This window comes from Salmo salar, chromosome ssa14 (assembly GCF_905237065.1).
Source record: "Salmo salar chromosome ssa14, Ssal_v3.1, whole genome shotgun sequence".
NCBI classification, from domain to species: domain Eukaryota; kingdom Metazoa; phylum Chordata; class Actinopteri; order Salmoniformes; family Salmonidae; genus Salmo; species Salmo salar.
The window spans coordinates 63,004,914-63,027,156 of NC_059455.1; the positions used below are offsets into that span (position 1 = coordinate 63,004,914).

General features: G+C 43.9%; 1 protein-coding gene across 1 annotated transcript; it reads left to right on the forward strand.

Moving 5' to 3' along the window:
- Window positions 1-4,817: 4,817 nt before the first annotated feature.
- On the forward strand, window positions 4,818-21,406 carry LOC106570004 (hepatic leukemia factor). The gene is made up of 4 exons (XM_014141848.2): window positions 4,818-5,889; window positions 12,011-12,433; window positions 19,243-19,508; window positions 20,184-21,406. Exons 1-4 carry the CDS (start codon window positions 5,700-5,702, stop codon window positions 20,397-20,399), a joined length of 1,095 nt encoding a protein of 364 aa, XP_013997323.1. The 5' UTR covers window positions 4,818-5,699; the 3' UTR covers window positions 20,400-21,406.
- The last annotated feature ends 837 nt before the right edge of the window (window positions 21,407-22,243 follow it).

Sequence of the window (22,243 nt, forward strand, 5' to 3'; positions counted from 1 at the left end):
CCACACATTGTTACATTACAGCCTTATTCTAAAAAATATATTTTTCACCCTCATCAATCTACACACAATATCCCATAATGACAAAGTGAAAACAGGTTTTTAGTAATGTTGGCAAATGTATAAGTATTCAGACCTTTTGCTTTGAGACTTGGAAATTGATCTCCGGTTCATCCTGTTTCCATTGATCATCCTTGATGTTTATACAGCTTGATTGGAGTCCGCCTTTGGTAAATTGAATTGATTGGACATGATTTGGATTGGCACACACCTCTATATAAGGTCCTATAGTTGACTATGCATGTCAGAGCAAAAACCAAGCTATGAGGACAAAGGAATTGTCCGTAGGGCTCCAAGACAGGATTGTGTCGAGGCACAGATCTGGGGAAAGGTACCAAAAGATGTATGCCCCATTTGAAGGTCCCCAAGAACACAGTTGCCTCCGTTCTTAAATGGAAGAAGTTTGGAACTACCAAGACTCTTCCTAGAGCTGGCCGCCCGGCCAAAATGAGCAATCAGGGGAGAAGGTCCTTGGTCAGGGAGGTTACCAAGAACCCAATGGTCCCTCTGACAGAGTTTCTGTGCGGAGATGGGAGAACCTTCCAGAAGGACAACCATCTCTGCAGCACTCCACCAATCAGGCGTTTATGGTAGAGTGGCCAGACAGAAGCCATTCCTCAGTAAAAGGCACATGACAGCCTGCTTGGAGTTTTCCAAAAGGCACCTGAAGGACTCGGACTGTAAGAAACAAGATTATCTGGTCTGATGAAACCAAGATTCCACTCTTTGGCCTGAATGCCAAGTATCACGTCTGGAGGAAACCTGGCACCATCCCTACGGTGAAGCATGGTGGTGGCAGCATCATGCTGTGGGGATGTTTTCAGCGGCAGTGACTGGGAGACTAGGCAGGATTGAGGGAAAGATGAACGGAGCAAAGTACAGAGAGCTCCTTGTTGAAAACCTCCTTCAGAGCGCTCAAGACCTCAGACTTGGGCGAAGGTTCACCTTCCAACAGGACAACGACTCTATGCACACAGCCAAGACAATGCAGGAGTGGCTTCGCGGCAAGTCTCAATGTCTTTGAGTTACCTTGAACCCTATCGAACATCTCTGGAGAGTCCTGAAAATAGCTGTGCAGCGATGCTCCCCATCCAACCTAAAAGAGCTTGAAAGGATCTGCAGAGAATAATGGGAGAAACTCTCCAAATACAGGAGTGCCAAGCTTGTAGCGTCATACCCAAGAAGACTCTAGGCTGAAATTGCTGCCATAGATGCTTCAACAAAGTTCTGAATAATTATGTTAATGTGATATTTTTTGTTTTATTTTTTTAATCGAGTTTCAGAAATGTCTTAACCTGTTTTTGCTTTGTCTATATGGGGTATTTGGGGTCACTTAGAAATGTCCTTGTTTTTTGAAAGAAAAGCAGCAACAAAAAAGTCCATTAAAATAACATAAAATTGATCCGAAATACAGTGTAGACATTGTTAATGTTGTAAATGACTATTGTAGCTGGAAACAGCATATTTTTTATGGAATGTCTACATAGGCGTAGAGTCCCATTATCAGCAACCATCACTCCTGTGTTCAAATGGCACGTTGTGTTAGCGAATCCAAGTTTATCTTAAAAGGTTAATTGATCATTAGAAAACCCTTTTGCAATTATGTTAAAGAAGCAATAAAACTGGCTTTTAGACTAGTTGAGTATCTGGAGCATCAGCATTTGTGGGTTCGATTACAGGCTCAAAATGGCCAGAAACAAATAACTTTCTTCTGAAACTCGTCAGTTATTACTCGTCAGAAAAGCGCAAACTTCATTAAATAGTACCCGCAAAACACCAGTCTCAATGTCAACAGTGAAGAGGCGACTCTGGGATGTTGGCCTTCTAGGCAGAGTTCCTCTATCCAGTGTCTGTGTTCTTTTGCCCATCTTCATAATTTATTTTTATTGGCCAGTCTGAGAGATGGCTTTTTCTTTGCAACTCTGTCTAGAAGGCCAGCATTCTGGAGTTGCCTTTTCACTGTTGACGTTGAGACTGGTGTTTTGCGGGTACTATTTAATGAAGTTTGCGCTTTTCTGTGAAGGGAGTAGTACACAGCGTTCTACGAGATCTTCAGTTTCTTGGCAATTTCTCGCATGGAATAGCCTTCATTTCTCAGAACAAGAATAGACTGATGAGTTTCAAAAGAAAGTTATTTGTTTCTGGCCAATTTGAGCCTGTAATCGAACCCACAAATGCTGATGCTCCAGATACTCAACTAGTCTAAAGAAGGCCAGTTTTATTGCTTCTTTAATCAGAACAACAGTTTCATCTGGGCTAACATAATTGCAAAAGGGTTTTCTAATGATCAATTAAACTTTTAAAATGATAAACTTGTGTTAGCTAACACAACGTGCCATTGGAACACAGGAGTGATGATTGATTATGGGCCTATGTAGACATTCCATTAAAAATCAGCCGTTTCCGGCTGTAATAGTCATTTACAACATTAACAATGTCTACACTGTATTTCTGATCAATTTGATGTTTTTTAATGGACAATACATTTGCTTTTATTTCAAAAACAATGACATTTCTAAGTGACCCCAAACTTTTGAACGGTAGTGTATATATTCCATTTTAGAGTAAGGCTGTAATGTAACAAAATGTGGAAAAGTCAAGGGGTCTGAATACTTTCAGAATGCACTTTGTGTTGATCAGTTAACAGGTTCAAAAGAATCGCAGAATAGCCAGGTCCTCCACACTTGGCGCCCCAGTGCACTGTCCTTACACTGCAGAGATGTTTATTGCTCACTTGTTGGCACATTCCATGCTCCATTTCGAAACAGTGAAAAAATCCCTGAGGATGAGTACGGCTGTTTGTCAGACTCACAACCGGCTGTTCTGAAAGTTTCCCTAACTGGAAAATTGCTTATGTGTGTATTTCCTAGAATTCTCCTTTTAGAAAGTTCTTTATTTTTTGATATACTGTATTTTGTCACCAGTTTGCAGGGCATGCATTAAACACACGTTAGTTTCTCATAGGGTAAATGGTGTGAATCTGCAGTCAAAACTGCAAATTAGATAGATACACATTAAGCGCACAGTAACATTTGATTACTGTTGGGAGAACTGCCATGCATCTGTGGTTAGAAAATGACTTGTGTAATACTATTCAGTGTCCTCTAGATGGCCATATGAGGCCCTTTTATGAACGCTTACAGAAGAAGTATGACCAGGGAGACGGAGGGGAATATTTTGTGTATGAGAAACATTGCAATTTACATAAAGAAATGAAGTTATACATGCACATTGAAAGTATCCATCCTATAACAATTCACACCATATACACAAGTCAAGGAGTGATTAATCTGTGTGAATAATTTGTCCATGTATTTTGAATGTTTTTGGTTTATGATATGTTTGCTCTTGAAAACTGCAGTATTGCCTCCATCTAGTGGTTTGTAGGTCTAATGCATATTTTAAAATTGAAGTTTTAATAAATTGTGACAGGTTATTGTTTAATTAATGACACAATATAAAATCAAATGCATTAGGCAATTTTAACCACTCAAATTTGGGATTATCAAGGCAGACAATCCATGTTGTTCATTTAATTCAAATCCCAACATATCCCCTACTTTATTGAAAGGCCCCATGTGAATAGTAATATAAATAATACAAAGCATTAATGTCTGTCTTTTAAAAAATGAATTGTAAGAGTTGTGATGTGGATTTGATAATATGGTCTACTTTTCCTAAACATAGTTCCTCAGAAGCTGTTTTTAAATTATGTAAAATAGCACATCACACTGTTGTACTTCAGAAGTGTGACAGATAAAATTGGAAATTATTACTATCAAGACAAAATTGTATTTAACTTTCAAAGCAAATATTACCTAGAGGGGTAGTTAATATAGAGAAGTACCTTCCATATATATATTTTAAGTGTTAATAGCCTATTGTCATTATGGGAATACTATAATAAGGAAATGATCAAGCAACACTTTTACACTGTGCGGTGGTCACCAATTACTTTAAAGCAAATTCCGTATGATCTCTGGATCTTGCTAAATGAAACACTAATCCGTTCAATCTCACTGGGCTCACTTGCCTGTTTTACCTCGCCTCTGTCTCACGCGGCCCTACCATGGGGAAATCTTTGGGCGGAGCCAATGACCTAGTTTTGTCCAATAGCGTTCTGCAAAGGGCAGAGACTAACCTAATTTGAACCAATCGCTGGTAGGCAGCATCCGCGCGTGCCAGGGCCATGTGCTCCCTTCGAGTGCAGGAATCGGTTTTAAGGTAGTAGGGAGATAGATATTTTGTGTCGGCCAAAACACAGACTTTCACATTTAATGCAAAAATATTGATAAAGATAATTTTAATAATTTGTTGAATTTGGGATCCGGATCCTTGAAATTACAGAGATAGTCCACACCCCAAGTAGTCTACAAGGAATTTAATAGTAACATTTTTTTTTTCATAAATCAGAGGGTACTGGACATTGCAAAGCAATTCCATTCTTGTGTAGGTTTAGGATTGGTTACAGTTGTGGAGTTTGTGTGTAACCTACAGGACCCGTGATCTTAATCAGATATGTACATTGGTCCATTCATCTCGTGGTTACTAGTTTAGCTTTATAACTGACATTAAGGTCAACCACGTGTTCCATCCATTGGTTACATTAAAAGTTATGCAGTAATTGGTTACAGTAATCGACAACTCCCCCTGACTGGTTTGTTTATGAAGGGGTGGTGCTCATTAATGTTGTTTTGGGCGTTTTAGGAGTTGTAGATCATGAATATTGATCAGCCTCTCCCCAGCGCCAATCCCCTGTGAGCGGTGATGTCACGAGAGCGGCCCGTGTTCGTTCCAGCTGACTCTTGCCGCGCTCGGTTGCTTCCTTGCTCGTAGCCTACAGAAAGGCAGGGAAAGAAGGTAAACGACAAAAATAACGAGAGCGAAAGACGGAGGGAGCGACATCGACTAAGTAGGGAGAGGAAAAACAAGAGACCTCAACACCTATCCTACTCATGTTGGATATTATTTGACGAATACTTTTTTTCCCCCTCGTATCACCCCCCGCCCACACGTATTTTCTCTATTATTGGATTTCCAGGTATCGCTCCATAATCCATTTTACTCCATGGACAACCCTCAGGTTTGTTTTATTTTTGTCCAGGTCAAGAAGAAAATCAACTCGGTTTGATGCCTATTATCCTCAATTAAACGGACATCATCAAGCAAGGCATTTTGGCGATATCTGAGCGCTGACGTGCAACTTTGTTTATCTCATAGATAGAGGCAGGGATAAGTGATTAACTCTTAAAGGGCACATTGCATCTGTTAAGGATATTGAATAGGAACACATTTTACCATGAACATATTTTTGAGGACATCATTTTCACTTTTGATTTTCTCATGGAAAGTTGGAAGAGCAATAGCAATAGTTTATTGTTGATATCAAGTTATATTTGTCATGTCGAATTTTACTATTATTCTCTAGCACTTAATGCATATTTAGATAGGCTAACATTTGGTGTTCGAATGAGGTAAATAACAGTCGGTCTAGCAGTGTGTTTTCAGCTGCCCACCTGTCCACCTTTTTAATCGTCACGTCACTGTGTTGTGAACCCGCTGACAGCCAGTCAATCGTTTTGTGGATTAATCGGATAAATTCCGCGCTCATTCCACCGTGGGAATCAACCACCATCCCAATCATGTCTAGGCCGCTCACACAGCTCCTACCGCCTGACCTCCCGGCTGGAGCGAGCCCACAGTTCGGCACGGGTAACCTTGCGGGCAGTGTCCCGACCGGTGGACACTTGAACTCCATGGCCAGCCTCAAGACTCTCCTACAGCTGCCCATCAAGGTTGACCAGCGAGCGAAAGACTGCTGTGCAATGAAAGGTGAGGTTTGTGTGTGTGGTGAGAGCAGGAAGGGGACCGTATATGCATAACAAATATTAAAATAAATACACATACACACAGGTTGGCCTGCAATCTTTGTTTTTATTCCATTTGCTTGTTTCATGTTTATAAATATAAAGCATTCTTGCATTAACTTGTATAATGCATTACTTCTTATGGCAATAGGTTCATATTTTTGTTGCCAGCAAAAACACATACACAGCATAGAACATGAGTGTGTTTATCCTTCGTTAAGGACAAAGCTCATGATATTAATGTACACTGAGTGTAAAAAACATTAGGAACATATTTTAGTTTCACCCCCTTTTGTGATCAGAACAGTCTCAATTCGTTTGGGGCATGGATTGAACAAGGTGTCGAAAGCGTTCTATAAGGATGCTGGCCTATGTTGAGTCCAATGCTTCCCATAGTTGGCTTGATGTCCTTTGGGTGGTTGACCATTCTGGATACACACAGTAAACTTTTGAAATGGAAAAACCCAACAGCGTTGCAGTTCGAAACACGCTCAAACCGGTGCACCTGGCACCTACTACCATACCCCGTTCAAAGGTCTTTAATCTTTTGTCTTGCCCATTCACTCTCTGAATGGCACACATACACAATCAATGTCTCAATTGTCTCGAGGCTTAAAAATCCTTTAACCTGGCCCTTCCCCTTCATCTATTGTATGGGGTGGGAGGTAACCTAGTGGTTAGAGCGTTGGGCCAGTAACCGAAAGGTTGCTAGTTCGAATCCCCGAGCTGACAAGGTAAAAATCTGTCGTTCAGTTAACCCACTGTTCCTAGGCCGTCATTGTAAATAATAATTTGTTCTTAACTTACTTGCCTAGTTAAATAATAAAACAACATTCTATACTTTATTGAAGTGGATTTAACAAGTGACATCAATCACCTGGATTCACCTGGTCAGTCTATGTCATGGAAAGAGCAGGTATTCCAAATGTTTTGTACACTCAGTGTATAAGGATGTCTAACATGAGCTCTCAATCCAAAAAACATTGATCCAACAAACACAGACTAGATACATTGTAAATGGTCAAATGTTAACTAAGGGTGGGGGCAGGGAAGGTTGTTAAATGTAATGTAAAAAGAATAATGTACCCAAAAGTAGTTATTTATCATGAAGGCCATAAGAATGACTATATATTGCTTATACTGATAGAAATATTAAAATCTCACCTTTCTGGCAAGTAGTTATAAAATGCTGAGGTGTTCACACTACATATATGATGAAAATATGAAAAATCATGTATGATTTATTTCCTATTCAACAAAAGTTGGGGAAAGGGCTTGAAATGATTAAAATGCATTCTAAATATAGTAACAATCAAATGATTACGGTAATGACTTACTATAATATTTAATCTTTCTTATAGCTGTAAAATAAGTATGATCATACTTTGTGACAGTACAAAATTGACATTTCATACAACTGACAACAGAAAAGACGCCATTCAAACGCCTATTGACTTGTTACAACTTCAACTTTAAGCACAAAATGATTTAGTTGCTCTGTAACCAAGAGAAAGTGGTCTTGTTTATATTGTTCTAAATTATTTTGTATTTTTTTCATGTTGAGAGCTCTAAGTCCATCTGAGAACATCACAGTGAGAGATATTTTCTTTCTGCAATCGCTAGCCTCACCTGTTTTCATATGCTGTATTCATTGTAAGCGGAGCTGCACGCTTCACAGCCAGAGGAAATCGATCCTTTGTTTAGATAGGCCAGAAAATGTGTCGCTCCCTATGCAAATAAGGCGTCAGATTTCACATACTGCATCTCAGATGAGAACAGCATGTGAAGCGGGGACAACCAGAACTTTGAGTCAAATCAAATTTTATTGGTCACATGCTCCAAATACAACCACTGCAGACTTTACAGTGAAATGCTTAATTACGAGGACATTCCCAACAGTGCAGAGTTAAAAAGAGAGACAAATATTTGCTAAATAAAAAAGGAAATAGTAACACAATAATAACAATAACGATGCTATATACAAGGAGTACCAGTACCGAGTCATTGTTCAGTGGTATGAGGTAATTGAAGTAATATAGTATGTACAAGTAGGTAGGGGGAAAAGTGACTAGTCAATCAGGATATATAATAAACAGAGTAGCAGCAGTGTGTGTGGCGTCAAAATGCATGTGTGTGCGACTGTATGTAATGTGTGTTTTGGAGTGTCAGTGCAAAACAACTGAGAAATAAATAATAGAGGGCTTTAATGTAAATTGTCTGGGTAGCCATTTGATTAACTGTTCAGCAGTCTTGTGGCTTGAGGGTAGAAGCTGTTCAGGAGCCTTTTGATCAAAGACTTGGTGCTCCTGTACCGCTTGCCGTGCGGTAGCAAAGAGAAGAGTCTATGACTTGGGTGGCCGGAGTTTTTGACAATTTCTAGGGTCTTCCTCTGACACTGCCTGCATAGCCGTGGGAAGTAGTTGGGGTGGGACTGGACTAATCTTTTTGCCTGTTCTGGCACTGCAGACGGCTATATTGGTCTGTTAATACAGGACTATTAAATGCCCGGTGCACTACTTTTCTGAAAAATTATTTATTTCAAATATAATTTCGATTTTTTTCAGGGGGGGCTGCAGCACCCTTAGCAACCCCGTACTTCCCGCTGCAATGACCGCCTGGTATAGAGGTCCTGGAGGGTAGGGAGTTCGGCCCCAGTGATATACTGGGCCATATGCACTACTCTCTGTAGCGCCGTGTGGTCGGATGCCGAGCAGTTGCCTTACCAAGCGGTGATGCAGCCAGTCAAGATGCCCTCAATGGTGCAGCTGTAGAACTTTTTGAGGATCTGAGGGCCCATGACAAATCTTCTCAGACTCCTGCCTCCTGAGGGGGAAGAGGCATTTTCGTGCCCTCTTCACAACTGTGTTGGTGTGTTTGGACCATGATAGGTCCTTAGTGATGTGGACACCGAGGGACTTGAAGCTCTCGACCTGCTTTACTACAGCCCCGTCGGCAGACTTAATGTGATGGTGTTGGAGACTTGCGCAGCCACGAAGTCGTGGGTGAACACGCAGGGGGGTCAGCGTGGCAGATGTGATGTTGCCTACCCTCACCACCTGGGGGGCAGCCCGTCAGGAAGTCCAGTATCCAGTTGCAGAGGGAGGGTTCAGTCCCAGGATCCTTAGTGATGATCTCGAAGGTCACTATGGTGTTGAATGCTGAGCTGTTGTCAATGAACAGCATTCTTCCTTTTGTTCAGGTGGGATTGAGCAGTGTGAAGTGCAATAGAGATTGCGTCATCTGTGGATCTGTTTGGGGCGGTATGTAAATTGGACTGGGTCCAGGGTTTCTGGGATGATGGTGTTGATGCGAGCCATGACCAGTCTTTCAAAACATTTCATGGTTACAGATGTGTGTTACAGGGCGGTAGTCATTTAGACAGCCACTGTGGCTAAGAACGCCAAGGTAACCTATGTTGGTTTGCTTGAAACATATAGGTATTACAGACTCAGGGACAGGTTGAAAATGTCAGTGAAGACACTTGCCAGCTGGTTAGCGCATGTTCTGAGTACGCGTCCTGGTAATCTGTCTGTCCCTTGTGAATGTTAACCTGTTTAAAGGTCTTACTCACATTGGCTTTGGACAGTGTGATCATACAGTCGTCCGGAACAACGTGCTCTCGCATGGTTCAGGGTTGCTTTCCTCGAAACAAGGATAGAAGGCATTTAGCTTGTCTGGTAGGCTCGTGTCACTGGGCAGCTCTTGGCTGGGTTTCCCTTTTGTAATCTGTTAAGACACATCCGATGAGCATCAGATCCAGTGTTGTAGGATTTGATCTTAGTCCTGTATTGACATTTTGCATGTTTGATGGTTCGTCGGCGGGCATAGCGGGATTTCTTATAAGTGTACGGATTAGTGTCCTGCTCCATGAAAGTGGCAGCTCTAACCTTTAGCTCAGTGCGGATGTTTCCTGTAATCAATGGCATCTGGTTGGGATATGTACGTATGACCACTGTGGGCACATCGTCATTGATACACTTATTAATGAAGCCGGTGACTAATGTGGTAAACTCCTTAATGCCATTGGAAGAGTCCCAGAACATATTCCAGTCTGTGCAGCCGAAATAGTTCTGTAGCTAGTCCCCTAAAATAAGGAACTTAGCGTTTAGGTTAAAGGGATGTCACAACCTTAGGCGGCTGCTGTCCGTACACAAACAACATTCACATTGACTAACAGCCTCCCCCTGGTGGCTATAGAGTTGAACAGCAGCCCTCCACCATTTCCATGGATGTCTTTGTGTAAGAGGTGACGTTGACCAAGACTGACAGCTCCTCCAATGGAGTCGGGGCACAAAGGGCCTACCAGCATCAAGTTCACCATTAGAGCATGCATAGTTGGGATGCATCACTAATGTTAAGGGATGGAGAAGGGTTTTATTACATGAGATGGAGTCTTGAGTGTTTTTTGCATCCAACATATTTGCTTGCCTGTGGCTTCGATGCATGATGCATTTCCCTTTGAACAGAAACAGTATATTTCTCTCCTTGGTTGGCTTGCTTGCTTTGTTCGACACCCTCATATACACCCACTTGCTGTCCGTATCTCTCCTCTCCTACCTCTTCTGTCCGCCTCTCCATCCTCTAGCACATTTACCAAATCCCCCTCATTCACTCCTCTTGCACTTGTCACATCTCCCTCAATCCCCCTTCACTTCTATCTCTTTTCTCATCCCACTTCTTTTCTTTGCATTGCATATCTCTCTGTCTATCCTTTTCTCTCCTCTCTTCTGTCACTCCTCCTATTTCCACTCCCTCTTCTTTCTCTCCTCACCCTCTTTATTCTCATCTCCTATATTTCCCCTCGTCCACCATAATCGCTCTGTCATCCATCTCTCCTCCTATTTGAATCTCTTTAGTCTCCTCTTCCCTTTCCTCTTCCTTATCACCACATCTCCTCTTATATTCATTCCCCCGTCTATATTTTCTGTCTCCATCCTCCTACCTAATTACTCCTCTGTTCCATCTCTCCTCTCTCCTGTCTATTTATGATTTTTGCATTGCTTTTTCTCTCAATTTCTCTCCTCTCTCCTCCCTTTCACCCCTCTCACGTCTCCTCTCTTCTCTATCATCTCTCCTGTCTGTCTGGCTTATTTTGCATTCCCTTTTTTTCTCCTCTCTCTCTCTCTCTTTCCTCTGCATGTCTCTCTCCCTCTTCCAAAACTGTGTGTGTGTGTGCTGACAATAATGTGCTGGGCTGTCCTGCTGGCCAGTACAGCCCTGGTGTGATCATCACACTATGAATCAGCCCTGTCACATCCTTCCCTACCCCTTCTACCCTCTATCTGATCTCCTCTGCCTAGCTCTCAGCGGTGTCACACTGATAGTGATCCCCCATTTTGGAGCCCCCTCTCCTTGCTCATTAATGTGATGGCTCTCGCCTCCCCTTATTATCCTCGCTAAGATGCCAACTCGAGGGAGTGAGGGCTGAGACACGAGACGATGCCACCTCCGCCAATAATGTTAGCGTATCATCTCACTCCCTCGTTATGTTAGCGTCTCACTCTTTCCTCATGGTGTTAGCCTAGCATCTCTCTCTTTCCTCATGATGTTAGCCTAGCATCTCTCTCTTTCCTCATTATGTTAGCTTAGCATATCACTTCCTCTTCATGATGTCAGAGTAGCATTTCAGTTCACCTTCATGATATTAGCATAGCATCTCACACCCTTACTCACATTTGTCAGCCAGCCTGCGTGTGGATGGGAAGACTGCTGGCACTGTTGCTGATGCAGCCATGAAATGGCGGTTGGTTGCCTGCAGAGCTGTTGAAGGCACAAGGCTCCCAGGCAGATTATGTGATGATAAGCGACAGCAGTGATGAACACTGAACAGGCTGGATTTTTGCACTCAATGACCCTCTCTCTCTCTCGCTCTCTCCCCTTTTCCTCCAATTTTTCTCTTTCATTAATTCTCTTTATCTCGCTCTCTCTCCCCTTTTCCTCCAATTTTTCTCTTTCATTAATTCTCTTTATCTCGCTCTCTCTCCCGTTTTCCTCCAATTTTTCTCTTTCATTTATTCTCTCTCCATCTCGCTCGCTCTCTTTCTCCATCTCCTTTCTATCTCTTTCTCCCCATCTCCCACTAACAGATAAAGACAAGCCCCAGGACTCAGACGAGGACTCCATGGGTGGGGTTCCAGGTGGCCGGCCTTCCCAGTCGGCCTTCCTGGGGCCCCATTTGTGGGAGCGCACGCTGCCCTGCAGCGACGGGGGCCTCTTCCAGCTGCAGTACATGGACCTGGAGGAGTTCCTGACTGAGAACGGCATGGCCATGCACAACAAAGGTGGCAACGGCTCCAGCGCCAGCGCCCAGGTGCCCTCACAGAGTTCCCTGCAGTCGGCCGTGCCCAACCAGAGCTCCCAGTGCCCGCCGTCATCCCCTCCGCCATGTTCGTCTTCATCGTCCTCCATGTCCTCCTCCTCATCCTCCTCCTCGCTGCTGGGCCTGGACAATGTGCCGCTGCCACCAAACGGACTGCCAGGCATGATGGGAGGGCCCGAGTGCCTACATGGTTAGTAGTAGAGCTCTGCTACCTGACCCGAGCCCGATGGGCCCCAACATTATACATCGGGTTAGGGCCTGTTTTTTCCATCAATAACTAAGGTACTAGTAGGGCTCGGGTATCGCTAAATTAATCACTAACGTTTTGAAGCTGAGCCATTTGCTCGTGTTCTGCTGCGCAGTACAGCCATATCTGACTAAGATCATAACACGATGTCAGAAGTCCTTAAACCTCTGCAAATATAAGACAGGAGAAATTATTATTTTTTTAAAACATTTCCTCGAGTGTAGAGTGACCAAAAGTAGCTAACAGCTAACTGCTCTCTCATGTCTCTTCGTTTGCAGAGCAAAGCCAGAGATACTTTTGAGGAGATGGGAAACTCCATTGGCATCGTATTGACGGCCATTTTGTACGTTGCACATGCTACGTCAATGGGCCGTGCTGTGCATTCTGGGCGATTCTGGGACATGGAGAGATCTCCTTCAAGGAGTGAATGAGAGTCAAGTGGGCGCTAGCTCAAAAACGCAACCTTAGCATGACGTTCGTCAACAAGAAGTACAACATTACAAATACTTTCCGAGATGTGAGATACTTACTGTAACTTGCTATCTGTAATATTGTAGAACTTTGGAATCATGACATTACGTACTTTTCAAGGAAAATAGGGACGTTTCTTGACTCATATCCTGACTTTGAGAAGGGATTGCGTGACGATTAGCTTAGCAATCGCGTGATGCAGCATGACAATGTGAATGCGATTGGTCGAAAACTGCTGGGTGGGGCGTTATACATTCCCCTATTCGTTGGCCAATGGGATTCCTATGTCCTCCTTTCTCTAATATGTCTGGCAGAGTAGCCCAAGCAGAGCCGTTGCTATGGATACACAGACTCAAAGCCGCCATGAGCAGAACGCATGCGGAGTGGGCTGCCTGCACGCAGGGAGTGATCGAGTGACAGAGAGGAGCCGCTAATGGCAGAAGCAATCAGGCCTGGGTATGGTAGGGCCTGAACGTCGCAGGTCGGGCTTAAAATTCATGCCCATGCAGGGCTCTAGTTAGTGTGTGGTAAAAGAGGGGAGGGTGTGGGTGGGTGTAGGTATGTACTGTGTGTGTGTGTGTGTGTGATTGTGTCCATGTGAGTGTTTGTTTCTGTGTGTAGCATACGTTGGAACTGAAATTATTTCCCCATCGTTTCATTCTGAACAGAACCACTTTTTTTCCCCCATTTTTGTTCTGACCAGCGAAATAAAGTTTTGAGCTGGTTCGGCCCCCAAAAAAGTATTGGTTTATATCGTTCCTTTTTTAACCTGTCAAATCAACCGTTTTTTTTACATGTAGCTCATGAATGACTTCACCAATCGTTGAGGACAGAGCAGGCAAGCTAGTTGTTTACATGCGTAATGGACAGACAAGTGTAGCCTATGGCGCAAGATGCAAATTAAATTTTGCGGGTTGAGGAGGCTTGAAGTGCCGGGCATCTTGTTATGACATGCGTTATCTGAATTAGATCCACTGAATTCTGCCTAGGAGGAGCGGATTCTATGGAGGAACTTTGAATGTCCTTTGAGCTAGCTAGCTAACAAGCTTGTGTGTGCAGAGCGGCACCAAAATGAAAAACACGTCTTACCTTTTTGTAGATTTATAAATCCAACGTGAAACATGTTAACTAGCCTAGGCCTATAGTATCCTTAACTAGCATTAAAAAGTATTCTCTAGATAATTAAAAATATCTCTCCCTATCTTTTGAATCAAGTTCGGGGCGGCAGGTAGCCTAGTGGTTAGAGCGTTGGACTTGTAACCGAAAGGTTGCAAGATCGAATCCCCGAGCTGACAAGGTAAAAATCTGTCGTTCTGCCCCTGAACAAGTTAACCCACTGTTCCTAGGCCGTCATTGAAAGTAAGAGTTTGTTATTAACTGACTTGCCTAGTTAAATAAAAAATTGTAATATCAGTACAGTATGCTTCCAGTGTCTGCCTGCAGCTTGAGCGCTTTGCATAAATGTTTGGTTGCGGTTCCCATTCTTCTAAAATGACTGTTCTGTTCCGGAACAGTATGGATCACTTTCGCTCCAGGTTCTGTTTACTTATAAATATATATATATTTTTTGGATTTGTACTTTTACCCCTTTTTCTCCCCAATTTCATGATATCCAATTGGTATCCAGTCTTGTCCCATTGCTGCAACTCCCCTACGGACTCGGGAGAGGCGAAGGTCGAGAGCCATTCTCTCCGACCAGGGAGAGAAATATACTGTTTCTGTTCAAAACAACCCTACCAAGCTGCACTGCTTCTTGACACACTGCTTGCTTAACCCGGCCGTATCAATGTGTCGGAGGATACACCGTCCAGATGGCGACCGAGGTCAGCCTGCAGGCGCCTGGCCCGCCACAAGGATTCGAGTCCGATGGGACAAGGAAATCCCAGACGGGCTAATCCAGATTGTGCGCCGCCTCCTGGCCACAGCTGGCTGTAACACAGCCTGGGATCGAACCCGGGTCTGTAGTGACGCCTCAAGCACTGCGATGCAGTGCCATAGACCTCTGTGAAACACGCGGGAGGCCCAGGTTCTGTTTCTGTGCCTTGAACCGGTTCGAAACCCCGGTGTGTAGGTGAGGGATTATTTTTGACCATATGTTTGCGTGTTTTGCATTGGTGTGTGTCTGAGCAATGTCACAAGATCGCAATGTTACAAGATGACTGAAACTGTCATTGCAGTAGTTGCACCTTCCTCAACATGCCCCATGTCGGCATTGGTCGGTGGGGGAAAACACGGCAGTTTGTGAAGCTCCAAGGCAAAAACGAATATTTAGGAGGGCCAATAGAACTGCTTTATGTTTTATTCCAAAGTACAAACGCCTCATTGTGCATTGATAAATCCCCTGTCTAGTGCGAAATTGGTGGCTTGATGCTAGCGGAAGATGATCAGGGGACAAAAACAAGCAGAAGCTATATACAAAGGGTAAAAAGACAGGGTATAGTCTCAAACAACTTGTCCAATAGACTATTCAGGGCCCTTTATTTTGACTCTTGGTTTTATTGTAATTAACCTCTTAAACTCTGACGCCCTCTGGTGGCATTTTCTAAACGAAGCATAATATTGTATACTACCCCCATGAAGTGCATTTTGTTTCCAAAATTACAAATACATGCTTTACAATGTCCATCAGGGTGTACCCTTTCCATGACTAGACCTACATTGCATACTCTTATGACATCGCCAGCAGTAAGATTTGAGTTTGATTTCCAAAAAGACAAGGGCTGTAGCTTTCAAATGACGTGTCACTTTCTATTTTCTGACAAAACGTTCACGCCGGACCAAAACAGATCTGCTAAATCCCTTCTACACAAACAGACTAACTTTACGAAGAACAAAATATACTGCTCAAAAAAATAAAGGGAACACTTAAACAACACATCCTAGATCTGAATGAAATAAATAATCTTATTAAATACTTTTTTCTTTACATAGTTGAATGTGCTGACAACAAAATCACACAAAAATAATCAATGGAAATCCAATTTATCAACCCATGGAGGTCTGGATTTGGAGTCGCACTCAAAATTAAAGTGGAAAACCACACTACAGGCTGATCCAACTTTGATGTAATGTCCTTAAAACAAGTCAAAATGAGGCTCAGTAGTGTGTGTGGCCTCCACGTGCCTGTATGACCTCCCTACAACGCCTGGGCATGCTCCTGATGAGGTGGCGGATGGTCTCCTGAGGGATCTCCTCCCAGACCTGGACTAAAGCATCCGCCAACTCCTGGACAGTCTGTGGTGCAACGTGGCATTGGTGGATGGAGCGAGATATGATTTCAATTGGATTCAGGTCTGGGGAACGGGCGGGCCAGTCCATAGCATCAATGCCTTCCTCTTGCAGGAACTGCTGACACACTCCAACCACATGAGTTCTAGCATTGTCTTGCATTAGGAGGAACCCAGGACCAACCGCACCAGTATATGGTCTCACAAGGGGTCTGAGGATCTCATCTCGGTACCTAATGGCAGTCAGGCTACCTCTGGCGAGCACATGGAGGGCTGTGCGGCCCCCCAAAGAAATGCCACCCCACACGATGATTGACCCACCGCCAAACCGGTCATGCTGGAGGATGTTGCAGGCAGCAGAACGTTCTCCACGGCGTCTCCAGACTCTGTCACGTCTGTCACATGCTCAGTGTGAACCTGCTTTCATCTGTGAAGAGCACAAGGCACCAGTGGCGAATTTGCCAATCTTGGTGTTCTCTGGCAAATGCCAAACGTCCTGCACGGTGTTGGGCTGTAAGCACAACCCCCACCTGTGGACGTCGGGCCCTCATACCACCCTCATGGAGTCTGTTTCTGACCGTTTGAGCAGACACATGCACATTTGTGGCCTGCCGGAGGTCATTTTGCAGGGCTCTGGCAGTGCTCCTCCTGCTCCTCCTTGCACAAAGGCGGAGGTAGCGGTCCTGCTGCTGGGTTGTTGCCCTCCTACGGCCTCCTCCACGTCTCCTGATGTACTGGCCTGTCTCCTGGTAGCGCCTCCATGCTCTGGACACTACGCTGACAGACACAGCAAACCTTCTTGCCACAGCTCGCATTGATGTGCCATCCTGGATGAGCTGCACTACCTGAGCCACTTGTGTGGGTTGTAGACTCCGTCTCATGCTACCACTAGAGTGAAAGCACCGCCAGCATTCAAAAGTGACCAAAACATCAGCCAGGAAGCATAGGAACTGAGAAGTGGTCTGTGGTCCCCACCTGCAGAACCACTCCTTTATTGGGGGTGTCTTGCTAATTGCCTATAATTTCCACCTGTTGTCTATTCCATTTGCACAACAGCATGTGAAATGTATTGTCAATCAGTGTTGCTTCCTAAGTGGACAGTTTGATTTCACAGAAGTGTGATTGACTTGGAGTTACATTGTGTTGTTTAAGTGTTCCCTTAATTTTTTTGAGCAGTGTATATAGATTAGTTACAGACCAGGGAATACAATCCGAGCGCTTAGAGAAATGATCAAATTCAGGAATCAATCGTAGAAATGTTTAGCACAATAAATCATTTTAATGACCCGTGGAGAGGAAAGGGTTTTAAGGACTGCAATACAGTAAAAACGAGAGAGGGAGAGTCCAGTTGAGTGTTCTCCTTGCATGTTTTAAAACCTCTCTCTCTCCCTCCCCCTTACTCCCTCTCTCACACGCTTGGGCCATGTGCAGGCGTTGTGTCACGTGCCGATGCAGAGAGCAATGGCGCGAGAGAGAGCAAGAGAAGGGAGGGGTTGGAGGGAGAGAGGCATAAAGAGGGAGTAAAGCAGAGAGAGCGAGCGAGCTCTGGTGAGCCCTAGCATAATATTGCATAAGACTAGCCTTACATAAAGAAGCCGTGAGATTTACATTGCAGAGATATCCCCACCATGTCGCCATACCATTTTTACACACTGAACAACATTGTGACATAACATTTCAGAATGACATGTTGTTGACATAAGGACTGAGGGAAAGACTGCTATGAAATGAAAGGTGAGGTTTATTGTGTGTGTGTGTGTGGGGGCGGGGGGGTGCTGCTTTAGACAGCTGTGCTCTCTCTGTGTTATTTTCTGAAGGAGGGAGGAAGAACGTGAGGAAGACTGGTTTGTCCTATGGATACTTACAAAGGAAGGATTTTGTGCATATTTTAAATAGAAGATGTAGGGGGTGTGGGGTAGGGATTGGAGGGGTATTGTAGGGAACTGTCTTTGTGGTGGCTATGTAGCGAGAGGACTGGGGAGCGCATTTTATGTAACACTTCCTAAAGCACATTCCATTTCAGCATTTCCATTTCCTCAAGTGTTTCCTTAAAAACAAAGCGCAATCAAACAATCGTTGCCAACAACCCTGCTCAGAATTGTTACCTGGAAAATGTACTTGTATTGCTATTAAGTGTGAAAAATGTTTTATATTAAAGGTGTATTTTACAACTTGATGATTGTTCCTCACTGTGAAAGTAATCTATGGCCCAGCAGATACTGTAATCAGGTTTCATTAAACAGCCACTAAAAACTTCAGCTAACTTTTAACTACCACAAGCTAACAATCAATGGAAGTGATGGGGGCATGTGAGCGTGTATTTAAAAACCAAATCACCTTTTAAGTAGCATCAAACCAAATATGGAGTAGATTTGAATTGATTTCAGGTGATTTGGATATTCTTCTTAAACATGCTCACATGCCCCCATCACTTCCACTAATTATCTTGTGGGGGCTAAGGTTAGCTGAATTTTGTAGTGGCTGTTTAAAGAAAAACTGTAATCAATGATTACAGTTTATCTTGGCTCATAGATTACTTTCAGGGCGAGCAACCATCTAACATCAAGCTGTAAAATGGTGAACTACTCCTTTGAAGATCAAGCATATTTTACTGACTGAGGGTAAAATAGAGTGACATTGACCAAAGGTTTAAAGAGGGGAGATGGCAAGGGCCATAAGAAAGCTTAGCGCTGCATGTAGGTTGTTTACCCAGCAACACTGTTTTTGGATCAGTTTCAACCTTTTGCCCAAAATGGTTGTTAATAAGATTGGGCTTTGGTGCCATTTTATCCTGGATCAGCCAACTCAACCCCAAAACTGACTGAGTGATGTGGCCTCTGCTTCCACCTGGTGGCTGACCAGTAACACTGCAGCCTCCGTGCAGCAGCCTGTTTATAAACGTGTCATGTGTGATGATGCCTTTATACACAGAAATAACTCATCCTCTATACCTTATTATCGGCATGCTTGAGGCTTTGACCTTTCACACTGGCCATGGAGAAAAGTATGTGATCAACCACAATTTCTTTTTTTTTTTTGCCCCTCTCCGTATAGGTGGCCAAGTTGGGCCTCCTGACCTCTCGCCCTCCTCCACCACCACTTCTCCCTGTCCCCCCGGGCCTCCAGGGGGCCCGCCGGTCACCAGCGGCACTGCTGACGTCATGGTGAACTTTGACCCGGACCCGGCGGACGTGGCGCTGTCCAGCGTGCCGGGCCAGGAGGCCTTCGACCCCCGAAGGCACCGCTTCTCGGACGAGGAGCTCAAGCCACAGCCCATGATCAAGAAGGCACGCAAGATGCTGGTGCCAGACGAGCAGAAGGTGCTACATTTCTTACAATTCTTGTCTTTAAATGGAGTTTGCACCAAAGAAGCTTAATGGTAGAGTTAACAAAATGTAATCCTAAAAAAAGCAGGTGAACTTCCTGCTTAAGTGAATGACAATGTGGGCATGCCTCAAGGGAGGGCACACATTGGGAATGGGCAAGTTTAAGTTCTGTTGCTGTCTGTAGGCAGGAGGTCCTCCCCGCTGCGTGTGATGTCATATTGCTGAGTCTACCTTTTAATAGATGTGCAGCTTTCTTTACAGGCTGAATTCAATGAATTAAAACGAATTACGTAATTGAGGTGCACGCGTTCATCTTTCTTGCTCATTGTAGAGCAGAAGAAGTAGTTATACGTTCCTGATGGAACTGGCATGTAGATGTGCATGTAACACCATGGTAAGAATAAGGTAGGAAACTGTCATATTGCTGTCTGTAGAGTAGCTAATTGTGACGGCATTATTAGTAAGGCTCTGTGTATTTTTCAGTAATTTCAACACAAATGTTTATACAAACCTTTATATACATGCTTCAAGTGTGCAACTACAATGCTCAGTTGTGACCCCTCTCCCCCTGCCCCCCTCGCCATCACAAAACTGAGCCTTCTTGCCCCTCTCCTCCTCTTTTCCCACACACCCTCACAACACGCCTCTACTTTGTGGTGACTTCTGCAGGACGACAAGTACTGGAGCCGGCGCTACAAGAACAACGAGGCTGCCAAGCGCTCACGTGACGCCCGGCGCCTTAAGGAGAACCAGATCACCGTGCGCGCCGCCTTCCTGGAGCGAGAGAACGCTGCTCTCAGACAGGAGGTGGCCGACATGCGCAAGGAGCTGGGCCGCTGCCGCAACATCCTCAACAAGTTTGAGAGTCGACACGGAGACTTGTGAGGAAGAGGAGGGAGGTGGTGGTGGAGGAGGAGAGAGGGGTATAAGGCAGTGGCAGCACTTTATTTGATGGGGTGCGCGTACGGCCTACGTAGACGTGACATAAGCATCGTATGACACCTGGCGTAAGCATCCATGTTGCGAGTAGCCTGCAGTGTTGTAATGAGTGCAGCCTCCATTTAGTGATTCTGTGCTATGCTGGTTTCACTTCCCGTGTCTCTTTGACGGGTATTGTCACTTGGGCGTCACGACGTCATTCAGTGTTTTATATCAGGTGCGTTGCAGTGTTTTTCCGGTTAATGCGCAGGCCATACGTGCACCCGTTCAAATGAGGTGTTCAAATCATACAGATCACAAGATAACTAATGTTTTTAAGCTATAGACAAGGAGACAAGCCAGGGGAAGACAGGTGTGTACTTTATTTCTATGACAAAACGTGTATATTTTTTAACTGTACTGGGCAGGGAGGGAGACATGGGCAAACTAGGAAACAGAGGATGAGCTACAGTATAACTAGAAGAGGAAGATTAGGAGAGGTGGTTCAGGACAGAAGAAAGCAAAGAGATTTTAACATAACTGTATATTTTTATATTTGCAAAGATGGACAGTTCAGAGGAGATTTTGGAAATAATATTTTGTATATTTTATATATGGGTGTGTTTAGTATAGAGATGGGGGCTATTGGTAAATGGATTGGTAAAGGATATATTTTGAACTCGTTAAGATAGAGGGGTCAGAGGTCATAATAGAGAATGTATAATGGTTGTATCCAGGGATAACATGATGGCAAGAGAGGATAATTATCTTAGTAAATGTTTGTGGAGATAGACAGATCGAAGATGAAACAAACATTGTATAGTTTTAATTTTGTTCTGTTGGGTTCGTTGAAGCACTTAAAGGGAATTCTCAAAAATGTTCACTTCATGTTCATCATCTCCAGTACCATTAACATGTGAAAATGGGGCATTTATGTTTTGTAGTAAAAAAGATGTTTCCAATGAATTCATCAATCGATTAGTAGGCAATGCCTACTTGTAATTGGTTAAAATCACATGATGCACACCGATGATGTCATTGGAAACACTTTTCACATATGTTGACGTTGGGGTGGTTCTGGAGATTATGAAAATGACAAATTTCCTTTTTAACTGCATTATCATCATCTCCAACACCAAACCAGTGTTTACATATATGAGAACATCACGTTTCTATTATCTGTGCTTAAAAAGATAAGAAGGGTCCTAAAAAAAAATGCTTCTCTATGACATCACCTGCAACAAGTTTTTAGCCCAAGTGAGGGTATTTTCTTGCTCCCCACGTCACCGCAAATCTCAGTGTTTGAAAATCAGTTTTTCAAATGTTGAAACTTTTGATGATGTCATTGGGTAGAACTTTTAAACTTTTTTCCCCCTACAAAACCTAGAAATACACTACACGGCCAAATATTTCAGCCACACCCGTTGCTGACTGGTTTTTAAAATCGAGCACACAGCCATGCAATCTCCATAGACAAACATTGGCAGTAAAATGGCCCGTACTGAAGAGCTCAGTGACTTTCAACATGGCACCGTCATAGGATGCCACGTTTCCAACAAGTCAGTTAATCAAATTTCTGCCCTGCTAGAGCTGTTCAACTGCAAGGGCTGTTATTGTGAAGTGGAAACGTCTAGGAGCAACAATGGCTCAGCCGCAAAGTGGTAGGCCACACTAGCTCACAGTACTGGACCACCGAGTGCTGTCCTCGGTTGCAATACTAACTACCGAGTTCCAAACTGCCTCTGGAAGCAATGTCAGCAAAATAACTGTTCTTCGGGAGCTTCATGAAATGGGGGTTTCCATGGCCGGAC